General features: G+C 37.6%; 2 protein-coding genes across 2 annotated transcripts in view; one reads left to right on the forward strand and one right to left on the reverse strand.

Moving 5' to 3' along the window:
* Positions 1 to 3,435, forward strand: part of LOC124264477 (peroxisomal multifunctional enzyme type 2-like) — a 40,035-nt gene extending 36,600 nt beyond the window's left edge. The window contains exons 21-23 of the mRNA XM_046699215.1: positions 386 to 524; positions 1,966 to 2,099; positions 2,393 to 3,435. Of these exons, the coding sequence (XP_046555171.1) occupies positions 386 to 524; positions 1,966 to 2,099; positions 2,393 to 2,482 (363 nt within the window). The 3' untranslated portion in view covers positions 2,483 to 3,435. The remainder of the gene's footprint in view (positions 1 to 385; positions 525 to 1,965; positions 2,100 to 2,392) is intronic.
* A 3,352-nt stretch (positions 3,436 to 6,787) lies between these two features.
* LOC124264488 (translocon-associated protein subunit beta-like) lies at positions 6,788 to 10,968 on the reverse strand. Its single transcript, XM_046699228.1, has 6 exons — positions 10,820 to 10,968; positions 9,349 to 9,518; positions 9,002 to 9,100; positions 8,358 to 8,469; positions 7,407 to 7,484; positions 6,788 to 6,975 (listed from the first exon to the last, which is right to left on the reverse strand). The coding sequence occupies exons 2-6, from the start codon at positions 9,516 to 9,518 to the stop codon at positions 6,865 to 6,867; spliced, it is 570 nt and encodes a 189-aa protein (XP_046555184.1). The 5' UTR covers positions 10,820 to 10,968; the 3' UTR covers positions 6,788 to 6,864.
* Positions 10,969 to 11,016: the final 48 nt, after the last annotated feature.

Here is an 11,016-nt window from a genome sequence, read left to right on the forward strand (position 1 = left end):
CATTTTCCCACAAATACATACTTGACTAACCTTTTCAGTTGTTGGAAACTGAAAGTGAAGTGTACTTTAATTCAGACGAGTCATCTGTGTGTAAGTTCATCTTTTTGATATGTTCTCTAAAACGTATTCAGGTGAACCATAAAGCTCTTTGGGTTGCCACAGACTGGAAGTCTGACAAGTAGTTGTCTAGTTCATGTACTTTGTGTTCCCGTCTGACACAGCTGCCCAGCTCCCATTGTCTGTGAGAGTGTGGGTTCGAATCCAAGATAGGACTCAACCCAACAAAGCACTGGAATCTGTAATTTACTGAGAAAGTGTAATCCCAAATATAACATGTTAAACCTCGTGTTTTGTTGTGTTTAGGATTGTTGTTGTGTCTGTACAGGCTCCCAGCCAGCTACAGAGTGACAAAGTGTTCGAGCTCATGCAAGATCAGGTCAAGTCCCGGCCAGGTCTGGCCTCCAAGATTAACGCCATCATCATGTGGGTCATTACCAAGGGAGGTAAACCTGTCTCAGAGTGGAGTAAGTATGCTGCCTATTATGTACTGGCATTTTAACAACTTGTAGTGAATTAGCACTTGTTCAACACAATGTTTTGGAAGTGAGTGAATGATAGGTGAAATTGATCTTATGTCAGTATGTCATTAAAGAAAAACTGTTAAAATATTTTGTCTGTAGACCAAAGACAGAAAAGTAGCAGTAAGAGTTTGTCAAGTCATATTTTGGGTCAATCTTGTGAAAATGATGGATGCCAGTCAAATGAATCTTTCAATGCTTTCTCAAAATTTGCCTGATTGAGAGAGTCAAAAGGGATACGTTACAGAGGTTGACCGTAATACACTGTACTGGTGGTATTTACTAACTGCATATATCTGTAGATAAGCTGAATTTTGAGGACCAGAAAACGGATTTGTAGAAAGGGATTGGCTTATGTAAAGGTTACACTTGAATGATTTCATGTGAATGAACAAGGAAAAAGGACTCTGTCATTGAGGATATGACATTTGCAATTATCCATCACTAGATGTGATGATTTACCTTTTCAGTTGTATATATTTCTGTGTATGGTACAATATTCAGGGATTAAGATTACAATGAGAGATTGCTTGTGAGTCTGTAAATTTTCATGAACAAGATTTGGGGTCCCAGTGTGACCAGTGTCTCTGCAGTGGAACACATATCAAGCTGTCACATTGTGTGCTGGCGATTAGGTGCCTGATTCTCAGGGTGTGGGTTCGAATCCCGGATGGGACTCAACCCAACAAAAGTACTAGAATCTGTACTTTACTAAGAAAGTGTAATCCCAAAAATAACTTATGTTACATTGACCACTCTCTAAATGGTATTGTGTATTCACATGTCAAGTATTTGAGAAGTTATAATCAACTGGTTATTGATGAGTGAGTGGAGAAAATCATGGATAATCTGCATTAACTTTCATTGTAACAAGGTAGAAATGTCGATTATGTTTACTATACATGCTGTAGTTAGATTAGTTTCAGTAACTCAAATGACTCTTCTCTTGTTCTTTCCACCCAGATATAGTTGTGATCTGATTCGTGGCAATAGTAAGAGCCAAATTTCGATTTGGTTGTGAATGCAAACTGGTTAAATGCATTTAAACACTTTTCTGTTTCGAAACTTATGGTTGTCAAAGCAGAGAGCTTGGTGTTTGCGTATTCCTTATGTAGTCATCATTTTACAGTTGTGTCAAACCATCGATAACTTGGAAGTATTTACGTAGGTCCAGCCAGCTTTGACACATAAGTCTTTGACTGTATGTAATAAGGTAAAGTTTAATTGCTAGAAAGACAGAATAAAACACTATTTATATTTTTAATATATTGAGTCATATTAAAACTATGTTGGCCTCAGTAATTGACAAACACATTTCTTAGTTATATCATGGAACATACATCATACTGTTGCTCACCAGTTATCAGTTTCTGTTTTGTTATTTCAGCTGTTGACATGAAAACATCAAAGAATGGTGACATCTACCGTGGAAAGCCAAAGTCTGGGAAGGCAGAATGTACACTGACAGTTTCAGATGACAATATCATGGACCTAGTCACCGGGAAACTAGCACCACCACAGGTAACACATACATGATCTGTCAGATGTGTGAATGTTGACTTTTACCCCAGTCAAAGATGTGCATCTGACATGCAGGTTTTACATTGTAACCACATAAACCAATTTATTGGCAAATTCTGGCCGATTCAGACCTAGACTGTCCGTGGGAAACAAAACTAAATTTGTAGGTGTTTAATATGTCACCGTGAGAATCATCTAATACCTTTCCGAGAAATAGTAAACTTTTATTATTCTTTCTGATGTCAAAACTTTTACATTGATGTGTGACTGATCACATAATTATTGTTTTGTAGGCCTTCATGGCAGGGAAATTGAAAGTGAAGGGCAATATCATGCTGGCCCAGAAGCTTGGGGTCCTCTTCAATGAACAAGCCAAGTTGTAAGGAAGATAGTGTCAATTGATTGTCACCCATGCTTTTTGGATAGGTATTGAAAAACTGTGATTTTTAGACAATTTCCTCATCAATGTAAATATGAAAACCTGACTTATAGTAGGAATGACATCTTCAACAATAAGTGTAGTCTTGTTTCTTCATTTTTTAAGAAGTGAGAATTTCAGTGTTTGCAAGAAGAAAAGGGTGAACAATTAAGCTGTTGATTAAGCAATAATAATACTGCATCATATAAGCAGATTTATTTCATATAAAAATAATTCATATGAAGAGTAAATGATCTTGCCAACCAATTAGACCTGCCTGTCTGTAACGCTATGACATGCATGGCAAGAATTTAGTGAGTTCAACAATATTTCATGTACATTAATCAGTATACAAGAACAGTTGCATGGAAGCATTATCTGACATTGGAAGCTTATCATGCATTGATCTGCGTGAATGTGTGATATATATATTTCTACTGTCTAAAGCACAGGGATTTTTAAAGAATATGCACCTGTGTAGAAAGAGTCTATAATTCACTCATTACTTTATCAAAACATTTGTTTCATTAAGTGTTGACCAAAGTCTTATTTCTACGATGTAATTTGGCAACAGAAGTGACTTGTTATAGCAAGGATACTTATTACAAATGTATCATTTCTATACATCTAATAATTTCCTATCGTGGAATTTAATATATTTCGCATTTATAATATTTGGTGAGAAAGAAAATCATGAATTGTTGGATAACCCATATTTATCTTCTTCAGCATTGTTTGTGATAAAAGTATCACATGTGATCACCTAGTAATGTTATTGCTTGATGAGCAAGGTTTGAGTGAAAATTGAAAAATGGGGATCAAACCAAATGTGTGGCTGTGGTGAAACTGATGCAAATATTTGGTATATATTCTTGACCAGTCCACATTTGCCATAATAAAACTTTTCTATTTTCAAAAGTGTTTCTGTTTTGTTGTTGGATTGTGTTTTCTTGAAATACCAGTTTGCTGTGTCTGATTAGATGAACTGTATCATAGTGATTTGTGTGTACACAATACACAATAAGCTTGGCCCATGAAGATCCGGGTTAAAATTGATCTTCAGTAACCCACGCTTTTTGTAAGAGGGATTGGGATGTCAGGCTCGCTGACTTACATGCCATCATCGCATCCCAATTGCGTAGATCATTTACAGACCGCCGCCATATAGCTGAAATGTTGAGGAATGTGGCGTAAAAGTAAACTCACTCATTCACTTGCCCAGGCAAGCCAGTGGTTGACAGCATGGACAACAAACCACACTGTGGTGACACACAGCGACCACGCTACCATCATCAGTCATCTTTATGGTAAGCATGGGATGGGTGGTGTGTTAAATGAGCAGGTGTTCACTACTCGAGCACTGGACTTAAAAACAGCTCCTGGTTGTCATACTTGACCTCAGGTGACCATAGTAAGGCCCTTGACACTGGCATTTATTGCTTGTTATTTAATACCACATTGAGCAATACTCTGATTATATATAGGCAGTTTATAATTGACATCATCATCATTCAACTATGAGGAAACATTTTGGGTGTCAACCAAGTCAGTTACCTGACCATACGATTCTGTTGGTTGCATCTGGAGACAAGCATGACTGAGTTTGATTTAACACTTCTGTCAGTATTTCAGTAATGTCATTGAATAATTGTTTGTCAGGATAATAAGGACGATTGCCCCAAATTGTGGAACTGTGGGAGATACCAAGGAGTTGCAGAGGAATACAATGGGCCCAAATGACCAGCTCATCTATCACACCAGAGGACACACGTACATCCATTGACCAACTTATTCATCATATCATAATGTATCACCATGTTTGTAATTTCAGCTCACATGGGCAGCCCTCTTTTCTGACATAAAAGAACAACTCAAATTGAATCATTGAATTGCTGCTGCCTGTAATGGCATTGCTCCTTCCAGTCACGCCATCCTGTAATGTAAACATTGTATTATGGCCAGTTTGATATTTATTCTTGCAGCCTTTGGTACTTGTATCATCTGGAGTAAGTGTGTATAATTTTGCACATGTTGACTTTATGCTGATTTATAATTTAGGAAATAAACCTAATTGTAATGAGATTTTTATATGCCTGATGTTGAAACTATCAATTTCATGGGAAAAGGAACACACAAGGTCGAATTTAAAACATTTAGAAGAAATGAAAAATTACTCACTTTGAATGCCATATTGAAAATGACTCTCTATGCACTCTTTATTCTTTTGGTGTGAACTTTGATATCTGGATTGTCATTCAAATAATTCAAACCATTGTTCAAAATTTGTCCTTTATAATATCAAATTTTGGCAGATAATGAAGTTGTAACAAAATAAAAACTCTGATCACCAACAATTTATAAACTGAAGTTTTGTTTTCACTAATCAATGACAGGATGCCCCAGCAAACACAGCAAACTATGGCTCTGAAACAGCTTGTGTGACATAGCCATGTTCATGCACCAAACAAACTGGTGAACTTGAATCAACCATTATCAAGGCTATCTGCACTGAGTGTTGGCCTTGTACATTGCAAAGACTCTAGATGCATGACACAACAGGCACTGGTTAATTAAGTATACCGCTGAAAACTAGTTTAGGAACACACGGTTCAGAGATGACTGATACATTGCAATAATGCTTCAAGCTGTGGGTGTTCTTGAACTTGTTTTCAGTGGTATGTGCATTAAAACAGATTCATAGACACTTTCATACAGAACTTAAATGCAAACAGTAGAAAACTGGGCATTTGGCACATGTGTTCACGTCATGTTATATATTCGAGCATTTGAGTCCTCCCCCCCCTACTTTTTAAGTATTTCCGACATTTTTTCTAAATTGACTTGCTTGAAACTTAGATATTAAATGTCTGAAGATGTAACATTCAGAGACTCAATCTTATCTCTGACATGGCTGCCACCTGCCTGCTAACCAACTCCTTTAAACTTAAAAAGAAATAACTGAAACTTGCAAGAACATTGCCAGTTGGTACCCCAAGGTCATGTAGAGGAGAGATGGGTTACAATAACAGACTCTTTGTGTCATTAGGTCTTCAGACGAATGTCTGGAAGACCTATTGTTTTTACCCGAATTATTATTATTATTATTTGTACGTTTTTTGTACCAGCTCTCCTGACCTAACCGCTGGGTCGATGTTCATGAAACTTTCAGGGACGATAGCCTGTATGCTGAAATTGATACAGTCGAATAAATCCCAACTTCCGGTTTCCCGTAAGGGCAGATAACCCAAAATGTCGAAATCTGTAAACCTCAATATCTCCAAAACTACTAGAGATAAATTTACTAAATTTTCACCCATCGAATCAACGCATAGCGGAAGTTTGCTGCCATGATAGATTTTCCACAATTTTGAAAAAACTGAATTTTTGTTGATTTGCGCGTTTTCACAGTGCCTGTGTTTGAAAATCTTCTTCTCCAGAATGGCAAATAGTACATATCGTTTTAAAGCCCACCCTCCTGACTACTTAGTTTGTTCAAGGCATGTCGATATCCTGAATAGTGTCGGAGTTATTACCCTTGGAAGTTGGTCGATTTTGTCAAAACGCATTTTTATAGTGTTCATAAAAATGTCACAGCTCTGACCCTAACCTCTGGGTCGATTTTCATGAAACTTTCAGGGATGATAGCCTGTATGCTGAAATTGATACAATGTTGAAAAAATTTAGGCCTTTCTGCATTTCGTTAGTGGTGAGATAGCTGGAGGAAGCGTCGTAAAATCTAGCAACAATCACCACTTCCTGGTTTTCCAGTGCCAACAGAAATAGTTCCCTCTTTAACAGGCCTTAACTCCGTTGTTCTTAGGTCTACAGTCAAAACAATTAGTGTTCTGGAATTGGCAGGATGTGATCCCTCCAGCAGTTTGCTTACCAGTCTGACTGTGACATGAATACGCTGACTTTTTTACCACAACAAAATCTACAATATTTACCAGTAATCTCTTTTAGTATATGTCTGTAGATATTGCTGTATTATTTTGCTTTGTTTTGACTGTGTCATCCTGTTTGTTTTTCTGCAGTTTGTGAATTTTCCGTTTGTGTCAGCAGCATTGAATCAATGCCAAATTAATCTCAAAAACACTGTAATGGGCGCTCCAGCTGGCGTCCAAAGAAACAGTACAAGTAAAGGTAGCCACGGGGAGTGTATGGAGAAGTCTTAAGACCGTCAGTATTGCCCAGGAGGCAATCTTAGTTATATGATATTCTTTCCAGGGTCTTCAGCACCATATGTACACAAAAATCAAAGACATGGAAGTAAATTTGTAAAGTTTTATTTTTAAAAAAAAGGACAACATATTGTGATGCATGAGTGACTAAAGATTGCATAGAATGTTAATTCTTCTTGGGTTTTGGAGTGTCGTATCTGCTCTTGCTGCTGTACCACAGGAGGTAGGGAATTCCAAGTGAAGGCAGGGTCATCACTGCGAACACCAGCCAGTCCAGCTGAAACATGGCACACACTTGTAACTCCTCCTGGACACTTAATAGTGCTCATACATATTTCATCAGGCACAAATAGAAATGTTATGGTTCTGAAGTCTCAATGCCTTTGTGGTGATACTAGTATGTTATTGTCATTCATATCAAATACAAATGCTAAATAGTGTTCTGTATCTTCCTCAAAGTTCCATCCATATTAATCTGCCTACCAATCAAAACACAGAATCCCATACAATCAAAGAAATTCATTTATGAAAATTGCCCTCAAGTCATTCTTTCATATCAGCAATGCATAAGCCATAGATGCTCCATATATCACCAAATATCAAGATATTAAACATATATATTAACCATGCCAATTCCAGTTTGGGAGTATTTAATGACATGCAGATTTGGGTGATATGTTGACCTACAGATAATCTGTGTGTACTCACCACATGTGGGGAGAAGCGCCTCTCAAAGTCCTTTTTGTTGACAATACCTCCTTCTCCAGGAGCACTGGTGTAGCCAAACTGTCAACATAAACATGTCAGATCCAGTCATAAATTAGATATATATTATGATACTCATCCCTCCATGTAGCATGTTTGTGAGTCTTACCTAGTGATAAATACTCTGTGCTCTATTTACATACTTGTATACCTAACAGTACAATGTTTGCAGCTGTCTTGTTTATTCACTGTAGGTTTGTTTGCTTTCATGACCTCAGTAATGGCCTTTCTTCATGATCTTAATGTACATCACGATACACCAATCTAACGATACGATATGTATCACGATTTTAAGGCCACGATATGATACGTATCGCGATACACCAATCTAACGATATGATATGTATAACGATTTTAAAGCCACGATATGATACGTATCGCGATACATAATTTTCGCACCTTTTCATAGCATTACCTTACCGGCAATGTACGCGCTCGCTGATTGGTCCATCAAAATAGTCTAGCCAATCACAAAAGCTGTTAGTTTCCAACCTATTTTTTAAGTATAGCTAGCTACATCTATTTATCGGAGCGGTCTCATATAATTTTACTATCAAGACTTTGAAGGAGATGGATATAGCATAAAAATTTGAATCGATAAAGTTTTAAAATAGGAATCGATACACGCAAGCATGTAATGCATATCATATCTTCAGTAAAAATGCATCGATACATCCGCGTATCGCGACACCCCTAGTTAGTACTGATTCAACAATTCCAGTCTTTAACGTTAAGGTCAGGACAGAAATGTAGCACTAAGTTAAATGAGAAAATGGCACCCAGCAAACTTGTTAAATTATTCTATGACATTGCATTTCCTAAACACATCTTGGACCAATGTCACTTTACCAGTGAACTTAGGTCTCAGGAAATAAAAAAACGTGTGTATTTTACCTGAGACTCTGTGGCCTCCTCTGAAGCCTTGTAGTTCACCTCAGCTGAGGTGAAGTTGAAGTAGCCAGATTTTGTTGGCCTTAAAATGACAGCGTGGGTCACATTGGAGTTGCTGACACGGGTTAAGGTAAAGCATCAACAGAAACATGTTGCAACAATACTGTCAATATATGACATAGAAAAATATATTCCTATCGTTACAAAACTCATTTCCACTGAGCAAACAGCATTGAACCCAATTATGAGGATTTCATCCTTTACATGTACCAAAACTGATTAACAAAAATGTCAATCTGTTGTATTTATGTATTAATGACAGTGATTTGGATCATACGTCCACACTATTTCAGTGTGTTTCAGGATTACAAAGTGAGTGAGGTTTTTACGCCACTTTTAGCAATAATCCAGCATCACGATGGGGCACACAAGAAATGTGTTTCACACATTGTACCCATGTGGGGAATCGAACCTGCGTTTTCGGCGTGACGAGCGCACGCTTTAACCACTAGGCTACCCCACCGTCCAGGATTACAAAGGTTATACATCTCATGTATGTTTTTTTTCCATGACAAAGCAACAGAAAAACAATAAATATGATAAAGAAAACTCATTTAAACTCATATGAAATTAGATAAAAAGGATACGGAGCTATTCTGTCCCACTGAACTTGAAGGTTTCCATTCACAACTTCAAAATCAGCTTCTGGAAAGCTATCGTCTTTTAGTTGAACTCCTAAAGCTGCACTGAAAATGAAGACACACAAATGTTCATCAAACTCAAGAACTAATACTGTTTGTAATCACATTTTAACAATTCTAGCTAGTGACAGCACATGCATATATAGATCTTAAACATGAGTCTAGAATCAGTTTCACAACTGATCACTGGAAACAGACATGAAGATTCCTTACATGAATAAAGCAAAACATCAAATTTCCACATGGTAAATAGTCAGCAATATACATTGAAAACATACAGAAGAACATCTCACCTTCCTCCCACGTTAAATATTCTATATTCTACTGTCAAATCTTTGCCTTCTACAAGGTACTGGTTGAGGATGTTCTTTGATGCCAATAACCTAGCTTCACCAGCATCTTCTGCTGGACACACTACAAACAGGCTCACAGCCAGAAACACAGCAGCTACCAATAGATTCATCTGGAAAAAACAAAATCAATTGTCGATATGTTGTACATGTGTTAGACAAACCAAAAGGTCAACACTCAACCAAACAAACTACTGATACAAGAAAGGCATGACCAGGGTACCCTTAAATATATAGCACATATCCATTAAAGCAAACAGCTGATTACATAACCTATATGACAGGTGCTACCTGGGGGCAATGTACTTAAACCCTATTGGTTTGACCATTTTTATAGCTGCTAAAGAAATGCCCTTGGGCAACAGGAAGATGGCCATAATTAATGACCTTAGTAACAATAGCCTTGGATAAGAATCCAGATTACACTGATTTGATAGTAAGTGTGAGTAACTCTGAAGCTGGAGGCAATGAAAGTTGATTGCATCCCATGTTTTTGTATCACTTTTATGTATTCATCTCACACCTCCAGTAACACAGGTAAACAGGATATAAATAATGTCGTCACCACATTCATTCGTACTGAAACATAGTTATAGATGCAACTTCATAATGCCCAAGAATGGCTGAAAATCAGAAACGGATGTTTCTGTTTAATCAGGTCTCAAATTAAAGAATGCACGGGAACTTTTTCAGACTAATTAGCTGCTGGGGTTCCCTTACCCTAACCCCTACCCCTAACCCTAAGGATCGTAAAGGGTGCCTAACCCTAAGGATCGTAAAGGGTGCCTAACCCCAAGGATAGTAAAGGGTGCCTAACCCTAAACCCTAAGGATCGTAAAGGGTGCCTAACCCTAACCCTAAGGATCGTAAAGGAGCAGCGAGGGCTGCGCCCGGTAAAGTGCATTCTAGGAGTATATTATGACTTCAAACTGATCACCTACTCATGAACAGACAATTTTAGTATTGTGATCTTAACGTATAAGGTACAAAATAATCATGATAACGCTCCTGAAGCATCTCCGATTTCCAAGCAATCAACAAATAAACACATCTTCATAGTTGATCAAGAGTGCATGCGGACACAGGCAGTTGTGTTCCATATTGACTTTACGAAACAGCACGTATTATTCCAAATAATTACTAAGAGACCTTTACGGTCATTTTTTACTTTAATCGTCGTGAGTGACATATGATGATCAGCAAATTCAACTCTGACCTGTCACCAGCATGTATTGGCTATTCGCCACGTCGACACGTTCTAATGAGAGAACTGAATTTTTTTATACAATCATTTATCACGATAATCAATGCACGAATTTGACAAGATACGCACTAGAGAACCAACACCCCAAAGACTTAAAACAATCTTGCGATGATAGTGAAAATAAACAACTCGACATGTACACTAACTTACCACGCTTCCTCGTCAGAGCCGGCCAGTGTGAAAAGGAAGTCAGATGCGTTGTGGGCTTGTGATTTTGTACTACTCCCCAAAGAACTAATCCCTATCTTATATGCAATTAATGGAGAACGAGTTAGGCATTTTCTGAGGAGCCATCAAATTACTGACACAAGACACATTGCGGATCATAAATATATGGGTTTTAGCAT

This window comes from Haliotis rubra, unplaced genomic scaffold (genome assembly GCF_003918875.1).
Source record: "Haliotis rubra isolate DU_JTF1 unplaced genomic scaffold, ASM391887v1 Scf927, whole genome shotgun sequence".
Lineage (NCBI taxonomy): Eukaryota > Metazoa > Mollusca > Gastropoda > Lepetellida > Haliotidae > Haliotis > Haliotis rubra.